Source organism: Sapajus apella, unplaced genomic scaffold (assembly GCF_009761245.1).
Source record: "Sapajus apella isolate SASKATOON/1434 unplaced genomic scaffold, GSC_monkey_1.0 scaffold25, whole genome shotgun sequence".
NCBI lineage: Eukaryota > Metazoa > Chordata > Mammalia > Primates > Cebidae > Sapajus > Sapajus apella.
The window spans coordinates 15,060,444-15,076,455 of NW_022436965.1; the positions used below are offsets into that span (position 1 = coordinate 15,060,444).

General features: G+C 45.1%; 1 protein-coding gene and 1 long non-coding RNA gene across 5 annotated transcripts in view; one reads left to right on the forward strand and one right to left on the reverse strand.

The window, feature by feature from the left end:
• The window catches only part of TNR (tenascin R), a 408,221-nt gene that overhangs the window by 345,431 nt on the left and 46,778 nt on the right, over positions 1 to 16,012 (forward strand). For all 3 annotated transcript variants that reach the window (XM_032291652.1, XM_032291653.1, XM_032291654.1), the window contains 3 exons: positions 354 to 504; positions 5,633 to 5,902; positions 11,732 to 11,917. In XM_032291652.1, coding sequence (XP_032147543.1) covers positions 354 to 504; positions 5,633 to 5,902; positions 11,732 to 11,917 — 607 coding nt within the window. The remainder of the gene's footprint in view (positions 1 to 353; positions 505 to 5,632; positions 5,903 to 11,731; positions 11,918 to 16,012) is intronic.
• LOC116560297 overlaps positions 1 to 16,012 on the reverse strand; it is a 232,072-nt gene that overhangs the window by 61,214 nt on the left and 154,846 nt on the right. The window contains exons 1-2 of one of the 2 annotated variants that reach the window (XR_004272892.1): positions 2,734 to 5,637; positions 278 to 423 (exon numbers count right to left, since the gene is read on the reverse strand). This is a non-coding gene — a long non-coding RNA (uncharacterized LOC116560297). Of the gene's footprint in view, positions 1 to 277; positions 424 to 2,733; positions 5,638 to 16,012 lie in introns of those variants that run through there. The other variant, XR_004272891.1, reaches the window with a different exon arrangement.

Below are 16,012 nucleotides of genomic sequence, written 5' to 3' on the forward strand. Positions count from 1 at the left end.
TGAATGTTAACCATAACCATCAAACATTTGATCTTTGGCAAGCACCAATCTACACTACCTCATGACCAATTTTTATTGGCAAATTCAGCAAACTCAGGAGAGGTCAAAGAAATGTTCTTAAGAATTGATTCTCCATTTGCCAAATCCTCACAGAGTAGTGTCATTCTTACGGAGTCTATGGGGAGTTATTTCTGGCCCCAGACACTCAGCTGTCAGCATGGAGGAAACAGAAATAACCCCCATTTCAAATTCACAACTCACAGTTAGTGATCCACACCTTTATCTTTCTCTCATCAGATTTCTCTCCCAGTGACTTTTCTCCTTTCCTTTCTCTGCATCTCCCCACTGTCCAGAACAATGAAGGAGGAGTGATTGCTCAGGTCCCCAGCGATGTTACATCCTTTAACCAGACGGGGCTAAAGCCTGGGGAGGAATACATTGTCAATGTGGTGGCTCTGAAAGAACAAGCCCGGAGCCCCCCTACCTCGGCCAGCGTCTCCACAGGTGAGTGCCTCCAACCCTTCTCTCTATAGCTATGTGCTAGTTCACTTAGGAAAAGGAACCACAACATTGCCCAAGGAGTGGAGAGACAAAAGAAGTGCTAGAATTTCTCCCAGAGCTGGGACAATTCTGGTACCTGGCGATGGAGTTACTCTACCAGATCCTTAGCTCATCATCTTATTACTCATCCTTACAAGCACTGACATCTGGGAGAGCGCTCCATGGAGACAATTCTTTTGTAATATTTCCACTGTATTCCTTCTGATCTTATTAAGGAGCCCCATTTGTCAGCCCCTGGTGTCATGAGCTTTGGAAGCAGCAAGAGCTGACCCACGCTTACCTATGATATTTGGAGAAAGTCAATGAACCTTCCCAAACCTCAATTTATTTTACCAGATAAGTAAGAATAATTTATGATAAACAAGAATACCTCCTTCATTAAGTTAATATGAGGATGGAATTAGATAAAACACACAATGATCAGCTCTGTGCCGATAAGAGTAAGTGCTCAATACGTGGTATACACACATATACGCAGAGAACATACTCAGAAGCAAAAGTGGTAGGAAACGAGTCATTCAAAAATCAGTAGGTATGGGTTAGGTCACTGTTCAAGGTGATGGCTTAAGTCTATTATAATTTCATCCCCACAGTTCACCTCATTCAAGATCATTATACTTCCAGGATTGATTCATTAATTGTCATATTTTGCCTTATTGTTTCCTTAGCTAACAAAGGATGTTCAACTTCAATGCTGTAAATGAGCTATTGTGATGTATAAATGTATGACCTCACCAAGAATGTCTCCAAAGTTATAAGTAGCATCTGGCATAATTTTTGGTTCTCATTTTATCATTGATGGAGCTGAAACTCAGAGGCTAAGCAACATGCCCTGTCAATAACAGAAATTGAGATAGGTGACTATTGGTATAGCTTTATGTGTTTTTCATAAACAGAAATTGACATATTGGAAAGCCAGTTTTAAGTCCAGGACAAAACGCCGAGGTAGCCAGAAATGGGAACCACAACACAATGTAATGAGACCACGTTGATAGATTCGTGATTCATGCTCTGCTACTGAATCCAAACCAAACAGCATCAAGTGCCCAGGCTTAAGCTCAGTTTAGCAAACATTGGTTCGGAATGATTGTGGCAGTAGCTTGTGTTCCATTCATGCACCAGGGTTCTATGGCAGTACCTGGAGAATAGGATCGGTGGGGAGCCAGACCACTAATTACTCCCTCTTCCATCCCTCCAACCAGGGTGGCTCTACTTTGATCTGTTTTATATTTTGCACATCCATTTAAGATTTTGTCCTTTAAAAAAAAAAAAGTTTACCACCCAGAAAGTTTTCAAACCATTGTTCTGATCCCAATAGTATGCTTTAGAAGAAACCCCATAACCATAAAACCTAAAGGGCTCTGTAGGAATCCCTCCACAAGGCCAGTGGCTGGGGTTTTTCCACAGCTCTGTGCCCCAAAGTGATGCTGGAACATGAAGAATTGACATTTGATGATGTGGGGCCAAAAGGTGTGATGTCCTTGCTCACCCATCATATAAGGGTCACAACAACACTTCTATCTCTAAACACAGGTTAACAAGAGAAAGCATTACTTACTCACTTATATATTTATTTATTTATTTTGAGATGCAGTCTTGCTCTGGTGCCCAGGCTGGAGTGCAGTGGCATGATCTCAGCTCACTGCAATCTCTACCTCCTGGGTTCAAGTTATTCTCCTGCCTCAGCCTCCTGAGTAGCTGGGACTATAGGCACATGCCACTATGCCCAGCTAAGTTTTTGTAATTTATTTAATCAAAGTTTCATGTGACTCAGGAGCCTTCAGAAATGAAGATCCGAAGACCTGGGGGAAACCGTCTGTTTTTATGCTTAGGTTGTGGGAAGAATGGAGAACCATGTAGAAATGTAATCGGACAAACAGCTATGAGCTACTGGTAATAGTCTAAGGGAGAGACCCAGCAAGGCCTGTCTGCTCAGATTCTTCTTGGCCTCTCTGTGAAGCATTCCTTCTCCACCTCCTCTATGGGGCAGGACCCTACTGGAATGAGGGTCTTCAAGAAAGAAGGGAGGAGGGAGAAAGTGACCTTTCTAGGTTTTATGACTTACTTTGGGGAAGAGTTCTAGTTCCTATTACCCACCTTGGGGAAGAGGAATTCTGGTTTCTGTGAATCACCTCAAAGGGAGAAGGAGGGTCGGGGGATGGGAGGACTGACCTTGCTTAGGGGGCTGTTTCTGAGGCTCTTTCAATCTCCTTTAATTTAAAGTACTTAGCACACCAAGGTGCCAAACTTTGGGGTGTCCTGTGATGAGCCCCAGAATAGCATGTGCAGCTTCCCCTCTTCTGATATGAAATGTTTCAGGGTGCCCAGGCTACTCCTGTGATTTGATATTAAGAAAGTATTAGTAAAAGACAAAAGGCTAAAAGGAGATGGTTCATAAGAGGATAGAAAATACTGCAGTTGAGGAATGTTTTTCTCCTAGAATGTTGAGAGAGAGAGAACGTAGAGAAGGTAGTGCAACCTTGCCTTAGTTTTATAGTCAAATCACATTCTTACATTTGCAGTATTTTTTGGTTTGGCAGTTCCTTAAGATTGAAATTAAAATTCCAGATCTAGAAATTTGTGGTAAAGCTAGGCAGAATTATTTTCGTTTAAGAAAATATGTCCTTAATATTTTGGCTTCATCTACAGAGTCATGAAGAAATGGAAAAACATTTATTCCAGTTTACTTTTTTGAGCAGGGCTTGTGCTTGTTTAGAAATTAGGACCAAAGCTGAGAGCAAGCTGATCCCTCCTTGACTGGAATGGAACATTGCTACTAAGTGGCCAACCAAAGGGCAGAATCCGAGAGTGGTTGCAACAAAGATGATTGGCTCCCAATTCTGTGTGCTGTTTTTAGGAAACGAATGTTTAATTATTTCCTTCTGCTAAGGTCGGACCTACACCAACCCCCAACTGTGAAACTCTGTGTCCTCATCAGGCACCCAGGCTGCTTTCTTCTAGGCAGGCCATTTTGTGAATGCAAATTACAAGACCTCCTGCAGCTAAAGACCGCTGCGCTACATAATCACATTCTAATATGTTCAATCCATTATGATTAGGGTTTTCTTGCTTAAAGAGTTGAAGGACAAAAGCCTTTTGTGGTCAGGTACATTTCCCTGACACCTTTTTTTTTCCCCCACTAAAAAACTCCAGTTTATTGAAATTCTTCCCCCTCTTTCTCATGGATAAAGAGGATCATTCATTCATTTCATTTACTCGGCATTCATTTACTGAGTGTCTACTATGTTTCAGATATCATGCTTACACAGCAACTAGGAGGCCACTTCCATTTCATAATTAAGTTAAAATACATGTGAAACGCCTAAGTTATCTAAAGCCACCAAGTGTAGCATGCTGAAAAGAAACTGGATATGTTCTGTTAAATCACATTACTACCTCAAATACGAAAACCAGGACTTCATTTTAACTCCAAACCAGGTGGCACCCAAGTGGTCTGGTTATTTTCATTTTAGCTGGTGCTGGACCAAGAGCCCTAAGCAGCTTAAGAGAAGACAGGACTAGGCTAAAACCCAGAAAGAGGGAGGGGTGCCCAGAAAGGCTAAACCTTGAAAAACTGAGAGACTCAAGGTCCGCTTAAGACAGTCCTGAGGGAGAAACTTCATTTTGGAATCAGAGTAGGAGGTGGGCCAGTGTGGACCATTTAGAAACAAGCCTTAGTCCAGACTCTCTGGTAACAAGGAAGAGATACTTACTTAAACTAGTTGAAGCAAAATACAGAATTTACTGGAAGGACATAGAGTGTCTCATGGGAACCCCAGGGCCAGAAATGCATCTGGGCCTCATAAAAGACTTGCACCAGAAAATGGAGCATCAGCAATCAAGTTATTCCATATATCTTTCTAGAAGCTCTGCATGGTCACTTGCTTCTCTCTCTTTATCTCTCTCTCTCTCCCTCTCTCCCTTTCTCCCAGTTTCCCCTTTTCTCCAGATCAAATGTTTTCTATATCAGTATTAGAATGGTAGAGAATGGCTGCACCATTCTCTGGCTCTGCATGGTTCAGCACAGGCTAATTAGAGAACCAGAGTTCTGGTTTTCATTCCAAGTCCTTAAAGAATATGAATGTTAATAATCAGCTCCAGCCAGAAGGGTATAGTCCCAATAATAAATGAAAACATGGAGGCAAGAGTGTGTTGGCCATGCAGACATCCCATGAGAAGTTGAGAAGACCATTTCCTATTCTCCTCACTTGGCTGTTTCTTTTTCTTTCTCCTTCTACATTCCCTCACCTCCCCATTATCTAATTCAGTATGAACAGAACCTCAAGTGGGTGCTGGAACCACAGGTGGTGGGCCCTCCAGGAAACCAACCAGCTTTCCAGGTGTTGCCGTGACCTGCACAATGCCAGAGGCCAGAGCTTATGAGGGACATACACTGGAGAGCCTGGGAGAGGTGACTGCAACCCCCTTCTGGTGTAGAAATATGCAAGAACAGGTGGAGAAAAATACCCGTTAAGAGGCTGTTCCAAAGCTGAGGTCCTTTTTATCCTTTTAACCAGAGGAGCAAGTTTACCCAGAAGGCGTGTTTCATGTCCACAAACCCAAATATCTGTTGGGTTTTTAAACGGTCTTAGCAGCTGTGTTGACTGGGCTATTGGAGTGGCTGAACAGGGACATCTTTTGAATACTTGTGATGACTTCTTTGGCAACCAAGCTGGGAGTCTCGGATGTTTAGATGGGCTGGTCATTTCCTAGATCTCTCCTCAGGGCTCAACGAAGGTGACAGCTGAGTGGCAGACACATGCCAGAAACCCAATTCTCAGTTCCCTGTCCCATGACTTCCAGAAAGGAACAGGGCCGACTCTTTCAAGCTAACAAGCGCCCCTCCCCTGCCCAGACTGGGCAGTGCCATCACCTGAAAACTACAGCCTGGTAAAAGAAGAATTAGACCAAGATTCGGTCCTCAGGAAACAGCCTTCATATTCCTCATCTGTAAAATGCAATAATAATACCCATCCTTTCTCTGATTGACCAGATTTCCCTAAGGAGGGGAGAGCTGACGCCCAAGGCTTATATCCCACTCAAACTTTTTGTTCTGTTTGATCCTTCTTAGTCATTGACGGCCCCACGCAGATCCTGGTTCGAGATGTCACCGACACCGTGGCTTTTGTGGAGTGGATCCCCCCTCGAGCCAAAGTCGATTTCATTCTCTTGAAATACGGCCTGGTGGGCGGGGAAGGCGGGAGGACCACCTTCCGGCTGCAGCCTCCCCTGAGCCAATACTCGGTACAGGCCCTGCGGCCCGGCTCCCGCTACGAGGTGTCAGTCAGCGCCGTCCGCGGGACCAACGAGAGCGATTCTGCCACCACTCAGTTCACGACAGGTACGGCCGCGGTGACGGGAGAGGAACAAGGGGGGAAAGGGGTGGAGCCAGCCGGTGGTGTCTGTCACAGCAAGAGGGGTATTAGGAGTGAGGGAGGTGTGCCAGAGCGTCGGCCTTGTCACAGACACTGCGAGAAGGAAGCGAGAGGTTTCCAGCACAGAGGAAAAGCAGGGCGCCCTCACTAGGAGCGGAGGACTAGCTTCTCAGGCCACCTCTACTGCCAGCCCATCTGTGCTGGATATAAATCCTTCCCCACCATGTGTCTCAGGTTTCCCGTTTGTAAGTTTGCCTTGAACACATGTAAGCATCCATATTGCTACTCCAGATGGCAATTTTGTGACAATTCAGGACAGGTGTCTCTTTCTCAAGGCACATTCTTACCATTTGCTGGAAATTATCATCACAATTCTGTACATCTACAATGACTACATCACCATGATGGTGTGTGCTGGCATTGCCCTAAGCCCAACCTGTACAACTCTAAGCAGACCTTCTGACAAATTCTGTGACTCACGCTGACATTTGTAAGCACAACAGTAAAGCTAATATGAGGCTGACTCCCACTGACAGGAAGTGAATAAAGCCCATAGAAAACCTACATTGCTGTGATGACCAGCCACCCCTGCATTGCCAAGGCCACTGGGATTCTTAAAGAGCTTTGCCAACACCTGGGAAAGGCCAGACCTCAGGTGACTTCCTCCCTGACTCTCTCAGTTCCCATCAGTCTGGCCAGCTAGTAGGCAAGTAGGACAGGCACCATCCAAAGGATGGGCTTCCTGGCACCCTTTATCAGGTCAATAAGGCCCTGTGATCAGATTAGTGATTGTGTCTGTCATCTGGATTCTCAGTCTCACCCTCTTTGCCTTGGGGTGATCACATATCAAATAATATCTCTGCCAACTTCCAGTTGACCCAGGGATCAAAGAAAACTGATAACATCTGTAAGGTCTAAGAACCAGCATCTTCACATGGGGTTAAGTCAAAGAACCACTAACTCAATTCAACCTTGGATTGTGGCATAAGAGCCTGCTACAGAATGGAATGAGTCCAGGGACTTCAAAAAGATTCAATAAATAAATAGTGGCTCTGTGTTACACTGGCTTTAAACTCCATTGATAAATAAGACAAAGAGTGAAACAGATGGACACCAAACTGTCCCCTAGATTGCAGCATGTAGCTTAGTGTCATGACCAGATGGGTTTGCAAACTGAATGGCCACTGTGGACCTGGGCAAGTCCCTCCATATGGCAGAGTTGGGGGACTACCCAGGTTAAGACTTACAGCATGAAAGAACAAGTACAGGCCTGAACCCTTGGAACAACCTGTCCCACGAGACAGGGAACAGAGGGGTAATGCCCAGGCCCTACTGTAAAACTCAGCATTTAGAAAAGCTTATTTTCCCCAGCAAAAGAGAGACAAGAGTCTTATAACAGGAAGGAAACATCAAGAGCAGGGAAGAGCTTCCCCCTTAAAAAGGAGCAAGTGCAGACATTGACAAAATGGAGAAGGTGGGTTTGATTCTGAAAAAGACCCTTTTAGGTTTTCTCTCCAGCCCCTGGGCCAGATCCCATCCTCTCACTAGGGGGGTGCCCAGTGGGATTTGTACCGAACATATCTTGGAATCCCAAGTGACCGAATGTGCGCTTTGAAACAATGAACTAAATTCTATCTACTTCTCTTCCCTTCTGCATCCTCACTGAACCAAAGATGTTCATGTCCCTTCTTGGTTAATTCTAGGTCAGCTCTCAATTCCCATCCCCTCAGTACCACTTGTTCATGGGGGTGGTATCTCCTGTGGGCCATGAGACCTACATCCTTTTCTTAATTTCAAGATAGTTTTGTTTGAAAAGTGGTCTCTTTGTGCTCTGCTCCGATAGGGAGTTTGAAGAGGCAAAAAAGGAGAAGAGAGCTCTTGAGCAGCATGATGAAAAACAAATTATTGATGTTCAGGTCAACAAGATGGAAGCAGGATTGGCTGGTGGCCCAGGAAAATTCCAATCAAGACAATTCCATTCTGCCTCCTAGGAGCTCCCTCTGAGTGGCAGTTCATTGTTACATGGTTTTCTGTTTCCGGTTGCCTGGTGGATTGGCAGCTGTCAGCCAGCTGACTTCTTAATACAGCCTCAGCCTGCAAGTCAAATATGCTCCCCTCTGCTGGAGGAGGGTGAGGGGAAAGAAAGGATGAGGAGATGCAAACAGCACTGCAGACAGATTCTCCAGGCCTGGGTTGGCAGGTGCCACTTGAATGATGAGAGGGTACCCAGCCCCTCACGATGAGGCCCTCAGTCATATCAGAGCTCCGCTTAAATTCAAATTAACCAAAGTGCTTTTCCAGGTGATGACTCTGACACTAGAAGTGCACTAATTGCACAGGCAATTAAAACAGAGATTTGCTTCCTGCATGGTGAGTAGGATATTTGCTTGAGTCTTAGAGCTGTTCTGAAAAAGGAAAGAATCCTGAACAAAGTGCACCATGGCCTGTGATTGGAGAGAAGCCAGCCCAGAAAACCCAGAGGCCAATCTCCAAAACCCCTCCCTGCCCTCAGCAGCTCTGGTTTCAGTTGCCCTCAGGAGGGAACTCCTGGGACCATTTCTCTCCTCTGGAGGTCTTCTCTTTAAGCAGATCCCTCAGGGTTCCAAGCACAGCCACCAGGGCATCTGGTCAACCAGAGGCCGCTGTTTTGCCTTGAATGTCCCAGATCTCTCTTTATTGCTATTTTAGATTGAATCATGTTCCCTAAAAAGACGTCGAAGTCCTGATCCCGTATCTGTGAATGTGACCTTATTTATAAGGTCATATAGGGTTTTTGCAAATAATCAAGTTAAAATGAGGTCATTAGAGTGGGCCCTAATCCAATATGACTATGTCCTTATAGAAAGGGGAAATTTTGGTGCAGAGACAGACATACCCACAAGAAGAACACCATGGTGAAGATGAAGGCTGCGATCGGGATGTGTCTTCCACAAGCCAAGAAACGCCAAAGATCACCAGCAAATCACTAGCAGCTAGGAGAGGCATGCAACAGATTCTCACTCAGAAGGAAGCAACCCCACTGACACCTTGATCTTGAGTCTGTGAGACAGTAATTTCTATTACTTAAGACACCCAGTGTGTAGTAATTTGTTATGGCAGCCCTGGGAAACTAATAGGAATATCCAAGTCCCAACAGCTCAAGCCCCTACCTGCTTGGTAGTGATGCTTCTCTCGGACTCTTCCGGAAATTCTTTCACAATTTCAACCTGGGTGGCACTTGCCACCTCAGCTAAGAATCTGGCTGTAAATAGCAGAGTGGGGCTTCCTGCTCATACAAGACCAGCACCCTCAGTCAAAGCTATCCTTTTTTTTCTGCACCTTCTCACCCCAAGCATTCTCAATGCTCCACAGCTGAAATATTTAACAAGACTTTTCTAAAACTTGATTTGTATTTATCAAACACATACCAGGTGCCAAGCACTATTCTAGGCACTGAGGCTACAGAATACACAGATAGACAAGATCCTGGTTCACATGAATTACATTTCAGTGGAAGAACTGGACAAGGAGGAAGAAAAGAAACACCCAAAATTATTTTGATCATGAGCGCTATGATGAAAAGTAAAATAAACGATACAGAGGGATGGCCACGTAGGACTAAGTAGTTTGAAAAGGCCTCTCTGAGAAGGTAACATTTTAACTAAGACCTAGATGACCTAAGCCACGTGAGGATCTTGAGAACAATTGAGGCAAAAGATGCCAGTGCAAAGGTCTTGAGGTAGGAATAAGCCTGATGAGTTTCAAGAGCAGGAAAAAAGCAACCTAGCCGGAGCACAGCGAGGAAGTGTAGACGTCATACATGGTGATATCCGAGAAGCAGGCAGGGCCGGATCACACAGAGCCCTGCCAGCCACAATTAGGAGTTTGTAACAGGAAGCAACAGAAAAGTTTTAAGCAGGGGAATTAGTTAATCTAATTTACGTTTTAGAGACTAGATATATCTATTCCATAGTCTCAAGTCTCTCCACAGGGCCCCCCACTAGATGACTGTTTTTGCCTCACCCTTGACCTGCTGACATTACAGGCAGCAGCTCAGCTCCCATTTACAGGGGCGCCCTCAGTGGCCCTCCCTCCTACAGTTCAGACTTCAGGCCAGAGGGAGCAAACAATTTCATCTCATCCTAGCTCTAACAACCACCTTCCCAGATCTCATTCTCAGGATTGACTTCTGTCGAGACCATTGACATTGGAGCTGTCTGGTCCCTTCAGAGACAACACTGCCCCTTAATCCACAGGCCACAATCCCTGTGATCAAAAATACAAAAAAAGAAAGAAAGAAAAAGAAAATCCAAAAACAAAGTCTTTCTAACATTTCCAAGGCCTGGGTTTTTAGCTGTGGAGAGCACTAGGTAGAAGTCTCAACCTTAACCCTAAACCTAAATTAATTTTGCTCCAGTTCAGTTCGAGCTGCACACCCCAAGCCCAGTCCAGTCCCTTTGCCCAGCCGCTCCTCGTGCATGAAATTTAGGGGCATACAATGCAGGGGCAGGTGTTCCTCCACATGCCTCTCCATCCAAGCTCCTCTCTCCATCCAACTGCTAGAGAAATAACACACGTAACACATCAAGAATGCATAGTATCTGGCAAGCTAAAGTGTAGTAAGTGAGGAAACATTTTGCAGGAAAACAAGCTGCAGAGGCATAAATCTGCTTAAAGATTCACCCAATTTACATCACTAAACAGAACACTTTTCACTCCGAAGCCTCTGCGCTCAGATTGATTCACAGCATTTCAGTTTCCACAAGAACAATTGGTGGAAACTTGCCTTGTATTTGCAAATTAAAACAGTCCACTGGAGGTTTTCTCAGAATGAATGGCTAGTTCACTCCAAAGTTAAATTCAAGTGTCAAAGGCAAGAACTATTTTAAACATTTTCAGTGACAGTTGTTCTGGGCAGCATCTTGTTGCACTGCAAGTTGTTTATGCTGTTTCTGCCCAGAGAAGCCCGAGGAGACAGCCAGTCCTGGGAGAAAAAAAAAGCAGTGTTACCTGGTCTTTCTGTGGCAACCCAAGAGAGCAAGCATTGGGGTTGTGGAACTCAGAAAAAGCTTCAGAGGCAACAGGAAGCCAGCCCAGGCCTTGGGCACCTATTTTTGTACAGGGCATCATGCTGTGTAGTGCATGTGGATTGCCTAATTCATGCAACAACCTGAAATGTTGGTATTATTTGGCCTTTTTACAGAGGTGGCCATGAAAGCCAATCACGGTTAAAAGACTTGCCCATGGTTCCATTACCAAAGATGTCAGAGCTGGGGATCAAACTGAAGCCTGACTCCAAAGCCTATATTATTTCTGCTACATCACATACTCCATATATGTCTTACCTTTACAGCTGTGTTTATGCAAGTAAACACAGGGGAAGGCACCTTACACTTCAAAATCTTGAAATCAACAGTTTTCTTTCTGTTTAGTGGTCAAATTTGATATTGTTTTATTCCATCTCCATCGCTCAGGAGCTGGCTCTGATTTTCATTTACTGGGGTCTCCTTTGTTTTGTTTTTAAGCTTATGATGTTGACCGGTTCATTTTAAAGTTTCTAGAATGCCACTGGAACTCTTGAATCGAAATAGGGGAAGCACAAAGTGTGTCGATCTCCACCTCCCAAGTAACACTCTAACCTGTCCAAGCAATTTGTCATGGCAGACCAAAAAGCTAAGGGTAGCTAGAATGTTCACTCAAATGTGAGCTAGAGAGTCGGGGGTGTGGGCTGTCACCTCCAATCATTTCAGAGTTCAAGATGCACCGCAAATGTACATGACATTATCACATATGATGTTGGTGATGTCTGTTTTTAGAGATCGATGCCCCAAAGAACTTGCGGGTTGGTTCTCGCACAGCAACCAGCCTTGACCTCGAGTGGGATAACAGTGAGGCCGAAGTTCAGGAGTACAAGGTTGTATACAGCACCCTGGCGGGTGAGCAGTATCACGAGGTACTGATCCCCAAGGGCATTGGTCCAACCACCAGGGCCACCCTGACAGGTGAGTAAGACCCATCTCTGGGAGTATTCTGGTTGCTGAGTCTACACCCTCATAGTTCTTTTCCCACCCATTTTCCTTATGAACCCATGGCCAATTCCTTTAGATCTCATTTCTTAAGCACCTAGCAAATATGCCTAGTACTGTCCATTGTACTGCCATCACCTGTCTAAGCTACTATCTTTTTTTTTTTTTTTTTTTTGAGATGGAGTCTCTCTCTGTTGCCCACGCTGGAGTGCAATGGCTTGATCTCGGCTCATTGCAACCTCCGCCTCCTGGGTTCTCATCTCTTATCTTAACCACTGCTACTGTTAACCTCACATTGTCTCCTGGCCCACTCTTAACCTCATATTGTGTCTTTGCCCACTCGTCACACCTTCAGTGACTTTTTCAAAGTACATTTTTTATTATGCTATTGCACTGTGTCGATATTCCAGGGACTTCCCACTGCTCTTAGGATAAGCCCCAAACCTTAGTATGGACACCAGGACCTACCTGGTTTCCCCTGCCCTCTCCAGGCTCACCTCCCACCCACGTTCCTTGGTGCTTTCTGGGCTCCAGGCCCACAAGTCTGCTTTTTTCCATTTTTCAGACAAGTTTTCCTTCCTGCCACAGGGCTGGCACATGCTGTTCCTCCTGCCTGATGGGAACCTCTTCACCTAACCAATGCAGGCTTCCCTTTCCACTCCCAGGTCACTTCCCACTTCAGGGAACCTATTTTGTTCCTGGGAGAGGTCAGTTCCTTTTGTCCAGCAGCCTCATCTTGTCAGTTTCCACTCACCTCTTAGCATTCCTCAGGTTATCATTTTACATGTGTGGCATGATTTGATTGTCAGTCTCCACCCTAGACCTAAATGTCTGTGAACATTAGACCATATTTGGTTTTGCTCATCATTGAATCTCAGGGTTCGGCATTTCCTGAACAAATGAATGAAATTCAGAAGTTCACTATGACTTGAGTATGGACTGCAAGAGTTCACTGATAAAGTGAGAGCTGAGTCATGCTTTGTTTACCCTATGAAAAGCTTGGGTTTATTCTTCAGGGCAATGGAGAGTCATTGAGGGATTTTAAGTAAGGTGATGTAACGACTGGGTTGTATAGAGATGGGCAAGGCCAGAGGCAGGAAGACTGGTTAGGAGGCTGTTGGTGGAGTCAAAGGGAGATGATGACGGCATGGACTAAGGCAGTGTCCTCGGTCACCATGATACCCAGCTGCGAAGTGTTCCCTGTTCCCTGGGAGTGTTGAGACCCAGTCAACACCTCTCCTGAGGCGTTTGGCTCACCCATCCAAGAAAACCTGCCTGCCCAAACTCACCAAAGGGTAGAAGACTGGAAATGGGGATGGTTTTCAGATGAAGGAGTTACTGTGCAGAACAGTCATGGACCAGGAGCTGCCAATGTTCTCAAAGACAGAGAGTTTGTTTAACTTGTGTCTTGGATTCCTGCAAACGTATTTGCTGTCTTGGTGGACAAGGGATACACAGCAAAGAGTGCGTACAGTAAACAAGGGCAGTCTAATCAAAGTGATTTTCTTCCCAAGTTAAAATCCAAGGCCGCCTTGCCAAATACAGCCGGTTAAAGTAAATATAATAAATGCCTTTTCCAGACAGATGCGATCCTGAAGGCATAGCAAGGAGATGGGAAGATATGCTGGCCAAGCAGATTAACAGGGTGATTAGGCAGAGAAAGGATAGACCAGCTGGCATAGGGCCTCACAGAGAGCTAGAAACAGTCACAAAAATTAAGCTAAACCAAAAAAAGAAACAAAAAACAAAAAAAAAAAACTGAAATGATACAGGAGGGAACTGATTCTAAGCACAGCCCATCCCTGCCTAGAGCCGCAGGCTAATTTGGTAATTAGCAGTTATATAAAATGGACGGCTAGCTGTTCAGATGGAAGATGCACCATGAAATCCTGAGAGAGACAGAAAACCCAGACACATCCTAGTTATTATTTCCCAGTACTGGGAAAAAAGATTCAACACTCACGGATCATCTATCTTATTCCAGGCACCCTCACACAGTTATAGCTTCTTTCATCTTCACAGCCACCCTCATGAGCTGGGTATGGTTAGCATCCCCTTTATACAGATGAGGGAACTGAGGCTTGTGGAGTTTGAAAACTTGCCCATGTTCACAAAGCTGGCAAGGGACACAGCTGTGATTCAAAGCCAGTCCCTCCGAGTCCCAGTCAGAAGGTTCCCCTTCCACAGCTACTTCTGCTAAAGAAGTAAAATGTAAGGGACAGTCCACATCTAAATGCCACTGACCTAGAAGGGATGGGAAAATTATTCCTGAGTAGGGGGCTTAAATAGGTTGATTTTTTGTTACAGTCAGATTTAAAATATTTTGAATATGTGTATTACGTTACATTACATTTATATATTACACATAATTATTTGAGGAAGCTCGCTGCTAGGGTGATTTATAAAGGCAAATAGCTTAACATAATTTAAGAAGGGATTATTGGCACATGAGGAAATCAAGTATATTTGTACTCACTGAAACACTAGTTGCAAGGATTGCTGGTTCTCTTGCTAAGGCTTCCAGGGAATGGAAGGGAGAGCCACGAAGAAGAGAAAGGAACAAAAGGGAGAAGCTTGACTCTGGCTCTAAAACACTGTGCTTTCTCCCTCACTGTCCAATGTGAAGCCTAAAGAGTTCAGTTTTTCCGCCTCCAACACCTGTGTTCAGACTCAGTTTGATTTGAATGCTCTGCTCCATGCAACATGCTAAGAGCCTAGACTTTCAGCTCTGTATCCAGGCTTGCTACTTGCTGTGTGATCTGAAACAGTTGATTTAACCTCTCTAAGCCTCTGTTTCTTCATCTGGTCAAGGGGACCGATACCACTGACCCCACAGCGCCATCATGAGGTGTTCATGAGGCAATACATGTAACTAGTTGAAGGTAGTGCTTCTGACAACAAACTACTCAGTAAGTGGATGACAGTGGTGGAGAAGAAAGATATGAGGAGATCTGTGAGCTACTGGACGGTTTAGGATGGCCTCCTTTAGTCCATGTGGCATAGTGGTGTAGAACCTTGCCTCTCACAGCGTGGTACAGCACCGGCAGCCCGGGCATCACCCCCAGAAATGTTGGAGGCCTCTTTCCCCAAGAACTACCGACCCAGAGCCTACATTTTAGGACCCCTACTTCAAGGAAATCCATGAGCGAGAAGCAATCACTTAGAGCACAGCTTTGGAAATCCCCCCAACTCAGGTGTGAAGCCAGCTTTATAAAGTGCGCATCCTTGAGCAAATTTCTTCAACTTCCTACACTTCAGTTTTCTCATCTGAAAGACATCCTGTCTACCTCACTAGGTTGTTGTGAGGATTAAATGAAATCATACATAGATCTCTATTCAAGCACTTAGGATGGAGCCGGGCACACAGCAAGCACTCAATACCCATTCAATTTTTTATTGGTATTAATCCTCACAAAGCTCAGACCTGAAGCCATGGCAGCCTGGCCTTTGCCAGGCACAAGGTCAGGCCCCCTTTACTCTCACTGCTGACTCTCAACCCTTAAAGCTCTGTGGCACCTGTGTTTGCCAACCCTGCAGGAGCCCTTGGCTCTGAGGCCACCATTTTCCTCTTTGCTGTGGAATCCAGGCGCTTCCTGACTCTCCTGGTCTCTGAGTCATTCCCAGGGCTCGCTGGTAGCAAGTACCCTCTTTCAACCTCCCTCTTTACAAATGTCATCCTCTGCCACATAGAGTTGAGGCTGAGGCCCAAAATTCCAAACATTCCCGCCACCTCCATTATTCTCAGGCCCAGAGAATTCCTTCTGGGATATGAATTTGGTTCTGAAGAACAGACTCAGTGTCTGTAATGATTTTTTTTTCTCTGCGCTGGTGACTTCTGTAAGTCTGTTTTAGGCTCAGTCACTTAGCCTGGATGATGTCTTTTTGGCCTGTGCACCATACCTATAGTCCTTAAGGGGTCCTTGAGTGTTACCCGCCTTACCAGCCAGATTAGAACCTGGCAGCATGTAACAGGGTACAACACTACTCTGCTTTCTGGGCAGCAACAAAAAACAATAAATCATTTAGAAAACTCCAAGTGGAGGGAAGGAGGGAGGGAAAGAAAGAGGGGGG